This window comes from Stegostoma tigrinum, chromosome 8 (genome assembly GCF_030684315.1).
Source record: "Stegostoma tigrinum isolate sSteTig4 chromosome 8, sSteTig4.hap1, whole genome shotgun sequence".
NCBI lineage: Eukaryota > Metazoa > Chordata > Chondrichthyes > Orectolobiformes > Stegostomatidae > Stegostoma > Stegostoma tigrinum.
Window position 1 is genome coordinate 89427854 of NC_081361.1, and position 18567 is coordinate 89446420.

General features: G+C 39.8%; 1 protein-coding gene across 1 annotated transcript in view; it reads right to left on the reverse strand.

Moving 5' to 3' along the window:
• Positions 1-823: 823 nt before the first annotated feature.
• The window catches only part of LOC125456412 (serine/threonine-protein kinase N2-like), a 116999-nt gene continuing 99255 nt past the window's right edge, over positions 824-18567 (reverse strand). The window contains exons 12-22 of the mRNA XM_059648102.1: positions 18195-18315; positions 16631-16767; positions 16412-16487; positions 16226-16317; positions 15478-15654; positions 13707-13769; positions 9587-9663; positions 9151-9293; positions 8960-9067; positions 7105-7185; positions 824-5268 (exon numbers count right to left, since the gene is read on the reverse strand). Coding sequence (XP_059504085.1) covers positions 5065-5268; positions 7105-7185; positions 8960-9067; positions 9151-9293; positions 9587-9663; positions 13707-13769; positions 15478-15654; positions 16226-16317; positions 16412-16487; positions 16631-16767; positions 18195-18315 — 1279 coding nt within the window. The 3' untranslated portion in view covers positions 824-5064. The remainder of the gene's footprint in view (positions 5269-7104; positions 7186-8959; positions 9068-9150; positions 9294-9586; positions 9664-13706; positions 13770-15477; positions 15655-16225; positions 16318-16411; positions 16488-16630; positions 16768-18194; positions 18316-18567) is intronic.

Below are 18567 nucleotides of genomic sequence, written 5' to 3' on the forward strand. Positions count from 1 at the left end.
TTAATGATTTCATTCAATATAGGACAACCCAAGAGAACCGTAGACACAGTACTGGACACATTGAGGAATCAGTTCAATAATTTCAGATTGATGGATCGCATCGAAAATTCTGACTAACAGATGCCAGTATGTTTTCATCCCCATCCCCAGCCACCAAACAATTCTGTGCATCCGTTTCAGACAAACTGGCAGAACTTAAATCTTAGTACTAAAAGGTTAGCAAAATGAAAGAAAACAAGTGATTTGCTTAATTTGTCTGGGACCTCTGCGGAACTACGGGAATAGGGTGGGGCTTGGTTGGAATGCTCTTTCAAGGGTCAGCGTAGACACAATGGACCAAATGGCCTCCAGACGCACTGTGGGGACTTTACGATTCTTTAAAGAAAGAAGAAACTACAGAAGACGACAGCACAGGAGTAAGTAAAATCCTATCACTGGAGAAATGGTATTAGGGAAATTAATGGAGCTAAAGGAGGAGTTTCTTGGGTTTGATGGGTTGCATCATAGGGTCTTAAAAGGAAATAGCTACAGAGATAGTGGATGCAGTAGTAATAATTTTCAAAGAATCCTTAGATTTTGGACAGTCCCAGGGAAATCATCAACACAATATACTTAGTCTGGTTCTCATGTGATCTTATGTTATAAGAAAATCACCTAACAGTGGCGCCATATGAACTAATAGGGCTGAAATCGTGTTATAGCTAATACAGGTAAGGAAAGCTTGGTTTCTACAAAGTCTAGATTCTTCAGTTGCACTACAGCCAGTTCATGTTAAAGAAACACGTGTTATATCAGAACCAAATGTATTCAAAAAGTGAGGGAGACAAAAAGGCCAGATAGTTTAATACGTGGCATTGAGAAAATTACTCAGCAGAGCATTTAGACATACACAATAAACACAGCAAAGTCAGCACAGCTTCATGAAGTGAAATGATACCTGACAAGTTCATTACAATTCTTTGATAGTAACAGGTAGGATAAATAAAGGAAACAAGTAGATATAATATATTATGTTTCCAAAATTCACTTGGAATGGTATGGCTCATTGGGGGTAATTTATCACGGATAGAGGATTAGTTAAGTATCGCGAATTCATTAAGTAATTGACAAGCCTTGGGATAAAAAGGGCATTTTCAGGATGGCAACCTGTAGTGAGTAGAATCTGTGTGGAAAATTGCTGGAGAAACAGTTACGAGGAGTTGGGTAGATTGGTCCTGCATTCATTGGAGTTTAGAAGAATGAAGAATGAGCTTTTTGAATCATACAAGGTTCTTTAGGAGGCTTGATTGGGTAGATATGGAGAAATCATTTCTCTTTGGGGAGCAAAGTTGTAGGGGAATCAAGGACACAAAGCTGGGCTCTCAGTAAGGGGTTGCCCATTAAAGCAAGATGAGGAGGAATTTTTTCTTTCAGAGGGTAGTGCACCGATGGAATTCTTCACCACAGACCTGTCAAGACTTCTTTTTAAAAATCAGTAGGCAAATAAATGGTAATGGGGGAAAAAGGCAAGAGGAAGAAAGAAGATTATCAGATCAGCAATGACCCCAGTGAATGGCATAACAGCCTGCACTGGCCAAAAGGCTACTGTGACATCCTGTGGTCTTATGTTATGCAAACAAAGATTGTTTATTTGAACATTCATGAATCTGAGTAAAATTGGGTCAATAATTTGCTAGAAGGTTCACACCTTCATTTGCTGCATGAATTTGAATTGCACAGATGAAAGAATAGCACTTCGCATCACCAAAATGCTCGTGACCTGCTACGGTCATGCAAGTATTAGCCTATAGCAGAAAACCACTAATCTTTCCCTCAAGTTCCTCTAAATCCTTAAGTCTAGGACTGAAGGGTTGGCTGATAAAGATCTTTAAGGTTATAAAAGGGTTGAAGAAGTCAGTTGCAGAAATGATGTTTACATTTGAAAAGGAGTCCAAAACCAGATCACAAATAAATCAAATAATGAATTCAGGAAAACCATTTTCAGCCAAAGAATGATATTAACATGGACCCTGACACCACACGAGTGTAAGAGACACCTAGTTTCCCCTTAAAATACATCCATGTTGAGGGTAATAGTAATTGACCTGGGTCAAAGTAGAGTGGGATTTGGTTTGCATGCAGTAAAGACACCTGCATTGACTAATTGGGACGAATGGCCTTACTTCAGTTTTGTGAATCAATGTAAAATCCATTCGGTATTCGAATGGTAACTGTGTCTTTGGCTGTGGGCCTAAAAGGACACGAAATCACTTCTCTAAATCTTGCTTCCCTTTCTTGTAAGGATCTACTAAAAGCCAAATTCTACAGAAGTCTTTAGTCAGCTATACTAATAACAACATTTGACTAACTGTGGATTTGTCAGATTACATTTAAGTGCCAAGGCAAACTTTCCAGTTTAGTAAGCGTAATGTAAACACAGATTGGTGTAGGCATTTGATGATAGCAGTTTTCTGGATTCTGAAAAATTAAAAGAAATTAAGGAACGCTTTCTTCAGTTAAAATGAAAAGAAAACTTGCAAGATATAACTTTTCAGATGTCGATACGTATACTAGCATGTTGCATGAGTACATCACACAGCTCTTCTGAATGTTTGTGGGTAACACCAAGAATGCTGTAAGAAATCTTCTAACCTTCCACAGGTTTGATACCGAGTTATGAATGTACGAAAAAGCAGTCAGTCATATTTCGCATTAAGACTGAGTTTCTATCCAGACTTGGCTTTCCCTCCCTATGGCCACTGTGCTTCACTCTCAGTGCCAAAGTATCAACAGACCTCAGCGTTGAATAAGCTCATTGACAGAGCTTTCTGAGCAAGAAAATTCCAAAGACAATGACAATCAACCCTCAGGCTTGGGCAGATGTGTTCTGTCCAGCTGAGGAGTGTTTGGGAGATTAGGCAACAGGGAGACTGGAAATTAACTGGCAAGGGAGCCGGAGTTGGCTCCTCCTACTGGGAAAGCCAATGGGTAATGTCCACTTTACATGACGACAGCAGACCAAAAAGGAGTAATAATTTTTTAAAAAAACACTGATTTTAAAGACAATTGCATTGCAGGTACACACGAAAAGAGGACAATAGAACAAACATGCCCTACTTAAAATGTTTTAATTTTGTGCATTTATACGTACTGACTGCAAAACCCTTCAGTGTTTCTCAACCACATACTCTGCTGGGCACACGTAAATGCATAGTATTGTACCATTCCAACACATGCCTTCGTATTTTCTTACAAAAGTTCTTAAGCAGCCACTTTATAATGAATATATATTGTACAATGTAAAATATTCTCAATTTGAAATTAGATTAAAACATTTGTTTAAAAATCGTCAGAGATAAAATTAGTGCTTTTGAGCTTATCTCTGTACTTCCACCCTGCCTTCTAACATTAGTGATTTAATTTTCTCTTTTTTTAAAAAAAAGTTTCTTCTTTCTATACACTTTGGAAACAGACCTCTCTAGCTGTTTACTTTAAAAAAAACTATTTAAAACTTTCATTTATTAACCCTGCTTATTTACATGTACTGGTCTTTATAAAAATGTACATTTGCTGTTTCAAATATTGCAGTATTTATTGCTATTGCCATCTTTGTGAGATAAAGGACAGGATAAGCAGTGAAGCATGGGAACCAGTAGCTTATGTTCGAACTGTATGGTTGTTATTTGTGCAGTTTTTGACATGGAGCCTGCAGCGGTTAGCAAATAAAAAGGGGTTTCTTTAAACTTAAAATATACAAACCATTATCAACAGTATGTAGAGCATAGCCGAGTCATAGCATGATCTATGCATAGAGATGGCCCAACAGTTAGAAATCATACTGATCAGCTACATTTTAAAAACACATTTTCACATGGTCACCGTGCATTAAATGTGAACACTATAAATTGTGTGAATGTAAACTAAAATACTATATCAAAACTTACACTGACAGCACATATACATTTCCATAAAAACATAGAAGCTGAGCTTACTGTTGTCATGTACAGCAGATAAGAAGAAATGACCCACTGACTAAACAGTATACAAACTATAAATTCCTGTGTTCTTTGATCATGGTATATCATAAGTAATAATTTTGGTTATGGAAATTTCAGAAGTGAGAGAGAGAAACAGCACAATCTCATCAATAGCTAGTTCTTCAAACATAGAGACCCAAAACTTACAGACAAAACATTAAAAAAATAACTGACTTTCTTCTCTTTGTGAATTGAATAGGCTGTGCCCACCGTTTTACATACAATTTCCAGGAGCAGGGAGGTGACATCACTGTTTGGCAAGTGGCTTTGGTAGGCTTTCAGTACCTGCAAAAAAAAACTGCCTGGAAGCACTTAGTGCTCTCTCAATGTCAAGGCATATTGCAATTCTACACAATAAATACAATGAAAATTTACAACATTAAGGTAAGGCATCAAACTAGCTTTTAAAATCATTATCTGGGACCAAATAACGTGCAGGGTGATCAGTTTGTTTAAAATGCACATTGTTTGGCCAAACACAGTAATTACTTTTATTATCAGCAGTCAAGACAGTAGCTGCCTTATGCTAGGTGAGACCATACTGTAGTGTCATCAGCTGATAGCACCACCAACTGAAGTGGTAATGTGGCAGAGAGAAAATAGTTCTCAATTCAGCCAAAGGAATGATTCTAACAACACCCTCTCCTAATTAAGGCAATAATCACCACATTTATAAAGTGAGCAGGCTATAGTACGATGAGTTTCTATAGCGCATTTGCCAAGAACTAACAGTGCAAATTTACACTGGGATTTCTTGGCATTGGCCTGATTGCGCACTGCCGAAGAAATCAACAATACAAATACAGGACAAAACAAAAGCTTTCCCAATGGTCTTGGAGGTGAATGATTCAAAGTTGCCACTTCTCACTGTGCTGTTGTTCTTTCAGGGAGCTTCAATTGCATGAATGAATTTGGAGGACTACAGATGGCACAGACTGCAGTAAGAGGCTGGAAAGTATCCATCATTTGTCCCAAAGAGGGCATTGCTGTAAGCTACAGTCAGCTATAAATTCACAGTTTCTACACCATAAAAATGTTCTTGTTGCATTTAACACCAATCTGCTATGTAATCAAACTCCTTGAACATTCCTTGTTCCGCATCGACCAGAACCCTTGGTTCTCGTGGTGGTGTAAGAACTGGTGCCTCTGAGGTAAACTCTTCGTCAAAGTTACTGACATCTTCTCGGTCTTGAATTATGGGCTGGAATGGGGGCTTTACCTTCTTTGCTAACAACGCAATCCAATCAACAACCTGTTTAAAAAAAAAGGGAGGGTATTAAAGTCAAGCAAATTTTACAGTTAACAGACAGGTCTCATAATATAATTGATATATGCCACAAGACTGCACCGAGTTTTAAAAAAGGTCACAAGTCTACCCAGCTTTGAGCCTGTCAGTTGTGGGACTGATAATTCTTGACCGCTTCATCTTAACCAATGTCCAGAGTCTGATGAAATTTCCCATCCACAGTGATTCTGTTTCAGTAATTAAATGTGAAAACACAGCTTCCCTTAAGACCATGAAAATACCAAAGCACAGGAGCCACAGGCTGAGCTCCAGAATCACTTCAGAGCTATAGCTGTGTGGCAATGACAATGAAACTTCAGCATAAGCATCTTTTATATAGTTTACCTAAAGCCTGAAGTCTTTATCTTTTGCTGTTTAAAATTTCATTCCAATTTGCCTTCAGGATACAAATGGGAGGAAAACTTTCTGGGTCACTGAGATTTTAAGGCTTACTAGGGTACCCATGACACAAACGTCATTTATTCTTACCAAAGCTATTTGGTTTCCTCTACAAGGGTTGGCTTCTATTTTAACTGTTTGGTGAGTTACGATTTTTATTAAAAAAATCATACTCCACATCTGTGGGCTTGAGTTTAGTAGACTGTAGATACAGGTACTCTAACTGAACTTACTAACAAAAAACCTCAAATGAAAGGGCAGTGGAACATTTTCTTAAAACAATGAATTTTGCAGTTGTTTCATATCTTGCAATAACTTCTTGTTTACTGCAGAGCTATCATATATGGCCATCAGGCTGCAACTTCTCCTTTGGAGAACATTCAGAATTTTCAGTTGGTGGCCGGCCTGGGAAGAGCTGGCCAGCTAAATTCTCCTGTTTCCTCAAAAATATCTTGTTATGGGCTCACTGTGGTGCCTGGAGCAATGTTCCAATCTGTCCTGTAGAGGGCACAGAAGAATTCTCAACACAATGCTTCCTGAGCAAGATGCATCAGCTAAAAACCCAGAAAATCAACTTGTTTTTGTGGACATTTGTCTTAGTGCACCAGAATGTTAGACTGACAGTTGTCTGAAAATCCACATTCGTGACCTTCAAGATTTAAGATTTAGCCAAAATTAACCACCCCTCTAAGTTGAATCTCTGCGGACAGAAATCCACTTTCTTCCCTGTACAGGGGTGTGCGTTTTGGGTTGCTTAGAAGGGTTCCAACATGAATTTGTATTATAAACTAAGTGTGTTAACCATTTTTGTATCATTGAATGCGTTTTGTTATAATAAACCAAAAATGTTGCGTTTGTTAAAGAAACTTGGTTGATGTATCTTTTTATTTTTAGTCAATGTAGACAAAGCTGATAATTGGCCATATCAGGAACAGGGTTAAAAAATTCATGTTGTGACCAGACAGCCTCCTCCCATATACACAAACAGAAGTCGCTTGAAAAGCTCAGGTGTGGCAGAATCGGTGGAGAGAAATCAGTGTTAATGTTTCAGGTTAAGTGACCCTCCCCAGCTGAGGAAGGGTCACTTGACCATAAACAGTAACCGATTTCTCTCCACAGGTGCTGCCACACCTGCGCAGTTCTTCCAGCAACTTGTTTTTTGTTTGATTTACAACAGCCGCAGTTTTTTAATGTTTTGTTTTTAAAAAACTCTTCCCTTCTCACTCATAATGTAATAAAGAAGAGCTCTTCCCCACATACCTTTTTTAAACAATATTTGCTACTATTAGAATTAATTTGTGAAAGTTGCATAAAAAAATATCAATCATCTGAACCATTGGCTTTGTTCACATTTGACAGATACCCTAGCCACCCTCCAAAAATAATTAAAACATGAACACCTACTCTAAAGAATGATTGTTTCTTTACATCTTCTGCATCCCTTTCACTTGCTCCCAGGCGTCGTTCTGGATTCCTCCTCAGGAGCTAGCAGTAACAACAGTAATGCTAATTAATGTTTATCTGTATCCTTTGCAAAGCATCTACAATGGTGCACATATAGAAGTAACACATTTACATTTGCAAATTACAACCAAATGAGATTCAACATTCCATGGTCCAAATGGTCCCTATTCAACACAGATGAATTCATATTTTACATATTTTACTGATTGCACTCTGCTGCCTCTTAGTTGCCATTACATTACAAATTTGAAGTCGTTAACAGGAGTGAACCATCCTTGCATATACAAAACTGTTTTTAAAGCAAAAACTCATGGCAAGAAAGTTTACATGATTCAAAGTATTTCACGGGCCCTGCTACACAAATAGTTTTAGATTTGTTAATATTAAAACCCCGAGCTCCCTAGGTTTGAATGTACAACTCAATTTATTTGCATCAAATAGGTACATAAGATGATATGCAAAATATCTTTCAGTTTCTCCACAGTGAAGGAATACTTTCCTTGAATCCACTAGTACAACGATCCCTGTACAAGTATCTCGAAACTGCAGGAATCCTGGTAACCTCAAAAATAATACTTCAGGCTCTCTCTCCTGATGGGGGCACATTTATGGGAGTAGATAATATTCTGCATCTTCTTGAGGAATCACTCTTCAATAATGGTTCAGCCCTACCACTCTTCTGAAAAGCTGCATTAATAAACTCCGCTTTAGTTAGTACACCACATGCCTTTAGTAGCAAGGCCAGGATGCAGTTAATTAATTGGTTAAAAGGAGCTATTGTTTTAGAAGCTATTTACCGAGGATCAGAGGGAAACACCTATACCACATAATGCACTAATTTTACACAGGTATAGCAACAATCACAACTTCAGAAAGGGTAGTTTGGCTCAAGACAATATCTTAAGGTCGGGTACAATTTTTTTTTGCCTAGAGTAAACTTTCCTGACATTAAAAAAGTGTTGACTGACCAACTGCAAAGATTTACTAAAATACAGGAAAGATCTCATGTCTGACAAATCAAATGCAGGCTGACATTTCACAACAACAAATTTAAGGGCAGTATCAATTCAAAACATCAAATGTTGCGCCCCGAAAACCATCAATTCACACTACTTGGCTGAATATACAATTATATATTTCAGAAGCATGATGGAAATGTAAATTACATCTGCAAAACATGAATGGATTTATAAGTGAGTAATTGAATTGTGCAGTCAAGTTACAACTAAGCTAAATACAAGTATCAAAGAAATTGGTAGGGGCAGCATGGTGGCTTATGGTTAGCATTGCTGCTTCACATTGCTAGGCTTCAATTCTGGGTGAGATGCTTTTTGGAGGATGAATGCAGACCTGACAGACTAAATGGCCTTCATCTGCACTCTTGACGCTGAAAACTTTATATATGAATGAAATTCAATAAACGCATCTTTAAATATTCCTCTCTTATTTTGGATATGTTCTAATATGAGACATTGTTACATATCTCTGAAGCAGACAGGACTTGAACATGGACTTCCTGGCTCATGGCAGGGACATTGTCACAGCACTATAAGAGCCCCCAGTTTCTTTATGCATAGGTATGATTACAAAGTAACGCTAATTTTACTTCCCATTCAATTTGATTAGCCCACATTCGAGAAATATAAATGTCGAAAAAGGCAAATTCAAGGATGAAATAATTTAAGAATACAGCCCCTGCAATCTAAAGGGAAGTGGGGCTAGAACTGAATGCATTTGACTGAGCTACAAAGCAGACAAATTGGTAAAACAAACTTAACTTTTGCTTGAGACATACCCTTCTCATGATGGAGATAGAATCTGTAGATAAGAATCTTGGATATCGTACTTCATCGTTTACGATGCTATCAAACACTTCTTCTTCATCATCCCCAGGAAATGGTGACTGACAAGAAGAAAAAAAATTGATTTTTATTGTTTTAATTTGGTACAAATAATACAAGAGTCACTCCGTTGTCTCATACTCACCTCACCAACCAACATTTCATAGATAAGGACACCAAGTCCCCACCAATCCACTGCCCTTGTGTACGAGGTTTCCGTCAGTACTTCCGGAGCAAGAAATTCAGGGGTGCCGCAAAATGTGCTTGTTCGATCTCCAAAACCCATACCTGAAATAAGTAATCGGGAGATTAGCCAATTTTAATCTTGAATTTAAATAAGAAAATTTAAAGTGATGCAGCCTTTAATGGCATATGATAAAATGAATAATGTGGGAAGTGGATTCACATGAGTTGACAGCTAGACAAGCTTTAAACGGCTTTCAGTATGTCGATTGTAAACGGAAGGCATCTCACTGTTGGTCTATAGCAATAACTGTGCTAGAATTCAGACAGAATAACAGGACAATACATGTACAAGCAATTAGGATTTTCTAGTGAACACTGAGAATTTCAACACCTACCCTCCTTACAAAGGCCAAAGTCAGCAATCTTGACGTAGCCATCACTATCCAGCAACAGGTTATCTAGCTTTAAATCCCTGGAAGAAGAATATCATAATCAACTCATGTACAGTTCCAAACTATATAGGGACCAATTACTCTAATCCATTTCTAATCATAACCATCAAGGTTATTGAGAGCAAGATACAAAGGCTGCAATTTTATTATGCTGTACTTGGGAGTATAAATCTTAGCTAGCAGTAACTGGAGACACAGTAACGCCATTCAGGCCCATACTCACCACCGCACAGCCTTGAAGGACGATATCCAGGACTAAATTAACATACAGATGGATCTGAGCATGCAGGTCCATAGTTCCCCAAATATGGCAACACAGGTGGCCAAGGTGATGGAGAAGACACATCGAATGCTCGACTTCATTGACTGGGACATGGAATCTAAGAGTTGACAAGCCATGTTGCAGCTACAGAAAACCCGTGTTAGGCCATATCTGGAGTACTGTGTGCAGTTTTGATTGTCATACTACCAGAGGGGCATGGAAGCTTTGGAGAGAGTGCAGAAAAAGGTTTACCACAATGTCACCTGGTCTCAAGGGCACCAGCTATGAGGAAAGGTTATATTAAAAAAACTAACCAGGACTGTTTTCACTGGAAAGACAGCAGCTGAGAGGAGACCTGATAGGAGGTCCACAAAATAGACAGGGTGGATAGTCAGAGGATTTTCCCCAGGGTTGCATTTTCAATTACAAGGTAGCACAGGCTCAAGGCCAGAGAGTGTGAAAGTTTAAGGGAGATGTGCAACAGAGTTTGTCACTGAGTGGTAGGAGTCTGGAATACACAGCCAGAATGGGTGGTTGAAGCAGACATGTTGGCGACATTTAAGAGGCCTCTGGATGATTACATGAATAGAGATGGAACTGAGGGTTACAGACTGAATTAGAGCAGGGGGTTTGTTTTTGTTAGATTAATTAAGGCACAATGATCGGCATAGGCTTGGAGAGCTGAAGGATCTGTTCCTGTGCTGTACTTCTCTTCAAATGTCATAGAACCATTGGAGAGTACAGCACGGAAGGCAACCACTCTTTCAGTGGGACTGTACCAGCTACCAAGGTGTGCAGCTGGATGAACACAGCAGGCCAAGCAGCATCCTAGGAGCACAAAAGCTGATGTTTCGGGCCTAGACCCTTCATCAGAAATGGGGGAGGGGGAAAGAGGGTTCTGAAATAAATAGGGAGATGGAAAGGCTGATCGAGGATAGAGGAGACAGGCAAGTTAAAGAGATGGTGATGGAGCCAGTAGAGGTGAGTGTAGATGGGGAGCTAGGGAGGAGATAGTCAGTCCAGGGAGGACAGGCAGGTCAAGGGGGCAGGATGAGGTTAGGAGGTAGGGAATGGAGGTGCAGCTTGAGGTGAGAGGGGGGGATAGGTGAGAGGAAGAACAGGTTAAGGAGGTAGGGACAAGCTGGGCTGGTTTTGGGATGCAGTGGGGGGAGGGGAGATTTTGAAGCTTGTGAAATCCACATTGATACCATTGGGCTGCAGGGTTGCCATGCAAAATAGGAGTTGCTGCGCCTGCAACCTTCAGGGGGCATCCTTGTGGCACTGCACAAGGCCCATGATGGACATGTCATCTAAGGAATGGGGAGGGGGGAGGGGGGAGTTAAAATGGTTCGCGACTGGGAGGTGCAGTTGTAAACTTCAAAATATCCCCATCCCCCACTGCATCCCAATATCCTTTAGGCATGGCAAAGCTTGCAGATAATCTTGACTTCATGGTGAACAGTGTGTCTTTTACCAGTGGGGGGAGACGGACTGAAGATGGATAGAGGAGAAGATAGGTGGAGAAGAGAGTATAGGTGGGGAGGGGATAGGTCAGTCTGGGCAGGATGGAGAGGTCAAGGGGGCAGGATGAGGTTAGTAAGTAGGAAATGGAGGTGTGGCTTGAAGTGGGAGGAGGGGTTAGGTGAGAGGAAGAACAGGTTAGGGAGGTGGAGACGAGCTGGGCTGGTTTTGGGATGCAGTGGGGGGAGGGGAGAGTGAAATCCACATTGATACCATTGGGCTGCAGGGTTCTCAAGCGGAATATGAGTTGCTGTTCCTGCAAACTTCAGGTGGCATCATCAGGTGGTACTGCAGGAGGCCCAGGATGGCCATGTCGTCTGAGCAAGGGAGGGGGAGTGGAAATGGTTCATGACTGCGAGGTGCAGTTGTTTATTGCGAACCGAGCGTAGGTGTTCTGCAAAGCGGTCCCCAGGCCTCTGCTTGGTTTCCCCGATGTAGAGGCCGCCACAACTGGTACAGCAGATGCAGTATACCACATCAGATGTGCACATGAACCTCTGCTTGATGTGGAAAGTCTTCTTGAGGCCTGGGATGGGCGTGAGGGAGGAGGTGTGGGGGTAGGTGCAGCACTTCCTGCGGTTGCAGGGAAAAGTGCTGGGTGTGGTGGGGTTGGAGGGAAGTGTGGAGCAGATGAGGGAGTCACAGAGAGTGGTCCCTCCAGAAAGCAGACACGGGCGGGGAGGGAAAAATGTGGTGGGGTCGGTAGTGTCGGAGGATGATGCGTCAGATTCAGAGCTTGGTGGGGTGGTATGAGAGGACGGAGGGGGATTCATTTTTGGTTGTTGTTATTGCAGGGACACGGAGGGATGAGTTGCGGGAATTGCGGGAAACTCAGTCGAGGGCGTTCTTGACCACTGTTGGGGGGTGTGGGGTGCGGTCCTTGAAAAATGAGAACATCAGATGTACGTGAGTGGACTATCGTGGCAGCAGATGTGGTGGAGGCAAAAGGAATTGGGAACAGGGGATGGCACTTTTGCAGGAGGATCCCCTCCAGCCCCACCACCTTCCCTTGCAACCGCAGGAAGCGCTACATCTGCCCCCATACCTCCTCCCTCACCAGCTCATCCCTTCCTCCAACCTCAAGCCGCACCCCCAATTCCTACCTACTAACCTCTTCCCACCACCTTGACTTGTCCATCCTCCCTGGACTGACCTTTCCCCTCCCTACCTACACTCAACTTTAGAGGATCCATCCCCCACCTCTCTGACCGGTCTGTCTCCTCTTCACCTATCTTCTCCTCTATCCATCTTCGATCCAACTCCCCTCTCTCCCTATTCATTTCGGAACCCTCTTCCCCTCCCCCATTTCTGAAGAAAGGTCCAGGCCCGAAACGTCAGCTTTCCTGCTCCTAAGATGCTGCGTGGCCTGCTGTGTTCATCCAGCTCCACAACTTGTTATCTCAGATTGTCCAGCATCTGCAGTTCCTATTATCACACCTATACCAGCTGTGTGACATGGCTAACCAATTTGTCCCATCCAATCCCCAAACCAATTTGTAATGAAGCATTCATACAATTATTTTTTTGAATGCTCCTGTTTAGAACCTGCTTCAGGAAAAGTCATTTTGTGTTATACCAGAGTCACTGGAAACAGTTCCTCCTCATCTATTGTATCAAAGCAAATTAGTATTTTGAAAACTTCCAAATCCGATCATTGCTCCTCCACGTTCTGGGGGTAGGAGTTGCAGAGGGGGCGGCGAGGGGCAAATGAGTGAGTAATTTATATTTGAAATTAGATGAGAACGAATTTATTAGCCAGCAATCTTAAAACTAATTCAAAAGATATCATCCAATCTCCTCCAGGTGACACTATTCTTTCAATCCTCTTTGAATATCCTTTCTAAGTTTTTAAACTGATTTCAGAAGTTAATGCATGTGGCAACTGTGCATTAACAGGTGGTAATTTTGGTAACCTTACATATGATTTGCTTCAAGAGTTTCCTTCTCAGACATGTTGGGCCTCTTAACTATACAGCTCTTTTAGTATATTGTTTAGCTGTTAAAACTTTACAAAGCCTCATCCAGGAAGAAAGAGCTTTTTTTTTAAAAAAGCATTTCCTTGTACACTCCATGAATATTAACATTTGCATACTCCACAAGTACAGCCTGCAGTCATAGTGTCCCTTTCAATGATTAGCAGGTGATTCAATAACATTGCTGCAAGTGAGCAATTAATTGTTGTAGTGTGCATCACACCATAATTGGTGCCAATACATGATGTCACTATTCTTTTAGCAGAAATGAAATTTAAAAGCAGACCATTAGTGAACAGATACATACCTATAAACTATCTTGTGTTCGTGCAAATACTGCAAACCAAGAACCACACAAGCAGCATAAAACCTGTCACACAGAAATTAAGTTGATTAATATTAAAAAGCTGAAATTATAATTGTATTTTTTACTTAGCATATCACCTGTGGAAAGTGAAAAATGTATAACTTTGAGGTATTTTCTCTTGCCTCCCACCAGCTCTGCTAATGCAGCAGACTAGCTATCTAGTCTCCTCAGGCTCCAAGTTTCAAGGTTTCAACCAGACCACAGTCTGCAAGGAAATTGCAAGAGACAAACTAGAATCTATTTACAGAGAAACAAGCGGCCATTTACCCAAAGTCAGCACTGTCTCACAACGGGATCAAAGCCAATCTACAACCTAAATCTAAATATCAACTTTTGCTCATAACTTGATCAACTGTGTTAATGGTTATGTTAACCAACCTCAGATTTTAAATCACTTTGCCGAGTATCATTTGCCGTTTCTAGAAACGGGTTCAAAAGTTCCATCGCTCTGACTGTTGAAGTGTTTCCTAATTTCAATCCTGCAAGGCAGGCAGAAGTGTTTCTCTTCACTTGCTCCATCTCCTTCCTGTAATATTGTGAAAATTCTAACCAAATATAACTTCTGAATTTCAGGGAATACAGCCCCTTAGTTTACATTATTCTTCCTTGAAATTTTCCCGGGCGCACAAAGTTATCATTCTTTTAGATCCATGCTGCACTCCCCTCCAAAGCCAATTTTTCCCTTATGACAGGGTAACTAGAACTGCTTAGTCTTCCAGTTCCTCCCTTGTCCCAAATGGTCAGGCTGAGATAATGAATTTCTGAGCCTTGGCACATTAAGTCAATGACACATTAAATACAGCATCATTTAACCAGAAAGGTGATATTAACCAAAAAAAACCAGGCAAATAGCACGTATCTTGCAAAACATTATAAAATTGGATTATTTGCAAACAATTACTTAGTTGTAAAGAAAACACACACCTTTGGAATTCCTCAAGGCAAGAAGAATGCGCTGTGAAAGAACATTTCCTGCGAAAGACATAAATGTTCTTTCACAGGGTGTGAGTCTCACTATATGCTGCTCTTCCCTAGTTGTGCAGCTAGAAATGGTGGTAATTTCTTGAACAATATGATCTCTTTAATGTAGGCAAGACCACAGTGTTATAAATGAATTTAAAACACAGAAATCCAGAACTCTAAAGTATCATAGAAGCAAGCTAATAATAATTCTCAGACTTCATGTAGAAGCAGACTAAAAACTAAAGTTGTAAACACAACTCATTTAACACTCCTAAATTTATTAACTGTTCAGGCTTTTAATTATTTTTGAAGTACAGTCACTTTCTAAGTAAACATGACAAATATTTGCCCCATTAAAAGTCCCAGAGACACCAACAAAAATAAATCACACTTTATCTGTTTTCATTGTGATTAAAGGACACAAGTTGGTAAGAAAACAGCTCATGCCATTCTAACAAATCAGCAGGAAAATAGTATTAACACAAGAGGCACTGATTTGGTTACTGTCATAATTATTTCTGTTTTCAGTGTTGTTAACCAGTGGCAAAAAGATAAACATCAAAATGCATTTATTGAAATTGTAGGAATCAATATTGCAGCAAGGATTTACATTCAACATTTCTAACATCGTTCAGAAATTTAAAATGGTGTTAAGTACGGAGCCAAAGGGAGTCAGGTACTCTACGCAGATCAGCATTGTTACTTACATAAACATGTGTTATGAGTATAAGCACCAGTTAATACTTACACAGCCCTGGGTTCAGAGAAAACATCAGCATGAATGTGCATCATCAAATCCCCACCAGGAGCATATTCCATTACAAAACACACATGATCTTTCGTCTGAAAACAGGCAAAGAGATTGACCAAAAACGGATGTCTGACACTGTTCACAGTCTCAAAAATTCTCTTTTCACACATAAGGCTGCAGACAGGAGTGGAAACAAAACAATACAATTAGGTTTTACACTCCAGCAATGAATGCAATTCCAAAAGTAGTTAAAGTAGACAAAATTTACTATTGAATCTGACAACATTGCCAATGCTATAGTTTTAAAAAACTATGTATGGAACTAAAGTGATGCTCCGTAAAAGCGACTTGCTTTAAATTAAATATTACTTTCTAAATTTGATCCAAACCTGCTGCTATAATCTATGAGTAGGAACATGGATAAGAAACAGGGAAATATCTGCTTATAGGCAAGACATATCTATAATCGCAAAGTTAAAAATGCAACCTTAAACATCCGTCTCTCCTGCCAAGAGGATGACACTACACTGCTACGGGCATGGAAGAATCAGTTGCCGACTGGCTTTCCTATTGCTCATTTGGTTCATTAGAAGCTACCTCATGAGCATGGCTTTTCTTCTCAACTTGGTTGGCTACCAGTAGTGCACTGATTGCAATTGAAATAAAATCAAGGTCCTGAAGTTAACAAAATAAATTCATAGGCTACAGAAAACATTCTGACAACATACGGTTCCTAGAATCTTACCTGTCTACCTCATCACGGGCCACAATATCCCCTTTCTTCAAGGCTTTGATAGCAAACATTTCACCAGTGACTTTGTACTCGGAAAGAAGAACCTACATTTTTGTATGGATTGAAAGTCAAATATTAACTTCACCACATCAGTTCAAAGCAACAACATAGACATACCATTTCTCAATGTAGGATTACCTTTCCAAAGTGACCCCTGCCAAGTACAGCAACACACCTGAAGTCCAGAAGACTGAACTGGAATCTTGGCTGTATTCTGAAGAGTTAAAAGATGAAAGATTTCATTGTAATCAGTCTTAATACTCAGTCGTGGTTAAGTTGTTTACACAGTAGTGACTACTTAATATTTCTTCAAATCCATGAACTCTTAAAATATATAGAGAAAGTTAATTACTATACCGTTTGTCTTCTGACTGTGGGAGTGTTCGAAACTCTAGCTCTGGGTGGGGTATCTCTGACACAGAAATTATATTGTTCTCTACCTTAGAAACAATATTGTTTCTATCATTTAGGAAATCAAAAGTTGAGAGTGCTTCCTATATTTAAAAAAAAGGGAGAAAAACAGAATTAGAGCATTTTTATTTTGAGGCATAAGCAGTAAAATTAAACGAACAGATTTTGCAATATAGCAAGTCCATCACAAAAAAAAATTCCAAATTATAATGTTAGCATCACAAGACACAATCCCCTCAAGAAAATTTTAACTTGCCATTAAGGTAGAACGATTTCCTAATTCAAAAGCAATGGTGAGCTCTCCTTGGGAACACATAGCTAAAAAGTGATGTAAACCTTGGTTTACAAGATGAGGAGAGATTTTGACAGCCCAGAGAAAAACGATTCCCTTTGGCGAGTGATCAATAACCAGAGGTCAGAGATTTAAAATCATTAGCAAAATATTTAGAGGGAAGATTAATTTTTTTTTTCTACCCAGTTGAGACCTGGAAGACTAACTCCAAAGATCGCTGGAAGTGGATGATATGAATAATCAGTGTTCAGGGATCTGTAGCTTAGGTGGGTTATTGGGGGATGGGTCTGGGTGAGATGCTCTAAGGGTCAGTGTGGAATTGTTAGGCCAAAAAGCGTGTTTCCACACTGTAGGTATTCTATGATTTTGAGATTCATAAAAGTAAGCTGGGCAGGTTCTTGAGAGTGCAAACAGCTAAAAACAGATAAGACTAAGCACAACTGCACATTCAAAGAACTGGAACTGAAACAGAAGCAGAAACAGAAACAATGAGCTGAACAGTTTTATTTCCATGCTGTAATTCAGAATTGATTCTATTTCAGATCACTTAGCTGTCATCGACAGCAACCTCCATCCTCCTCCCCTCTCCCCCACCAAAACCATGGTGATTAAAGTGCTCTTTACATTAAAGTAACACAGTTCACTCATTATCCCACACTAATTTAATTATGTGTTATTGGCTAACCTATTGTTGTAATCAGAGCATGTTATCGATTTAGGAACACCCATTTTAAAATACTGCGTCTTTACAATTTGTATGGTCACTATGACCTACATCTTTGTGCAAAAGCCAGTCTTGTAAATTCACATTTATTTGAAATATACACACTGATGGCTCTGTGGTTCTTTCTGTTCACTGTGATTTAAATCTGGTGGCTTGAGGCAGTCTGGAAACAGACCTCCTGTGGAAAGCCTCCATGAGAACAATAGAAACCTTTCTTTCAAGAACAATGGACACTGACTATGTCCCACTACAATATTTCCATTCATAACAGGCAGTGAAACTGTAATTCTTTGTTGTATTATTTTGTATCACTCAACAGGAAGAGTCCTTACAGCGTAGGAGTCCTAATGGCATAAACAAAAAGGCAAAGCAGCACTCTGAACAGCAGACTAGGATTCAATTTTGAATTTCTCTTCAATAGCACAATTGTAAAAGAACACAAGAAAAACTTCAGCATCATTACATTTAACATTGTCAGTATTTCATGTTCATACCTGTACATTATCTGGAATTCTTACTTCTGTTGTGGTCCCGCCATTTTCTCCAAGAGATGAAGCTCTTGGAGGAGCAGGTGGTGGTTCTGGTTCAAATTCTAGTTTTGTTACTGGTAGATCGCTGTAAAGCATTAATACATAAATTCAAGTTTAAATAGCAAATCCTTCAGTTAATTTCATGAGGCTTTAAATTCATTAAGTGCACTGCAGAAATCTAATGGCTAAATTAGACTCTTCGTACAACACTAACTGGATCCAACTCTGTAGAACTGGTCAGAGGTGCAAATAGCCAGATCACACGATGGAAATGAGAGCCCATGCATGCAGCTAAAAAGCTCAAAAAACTTGAAAGAGGTGAGAAACTGGAGCTTTT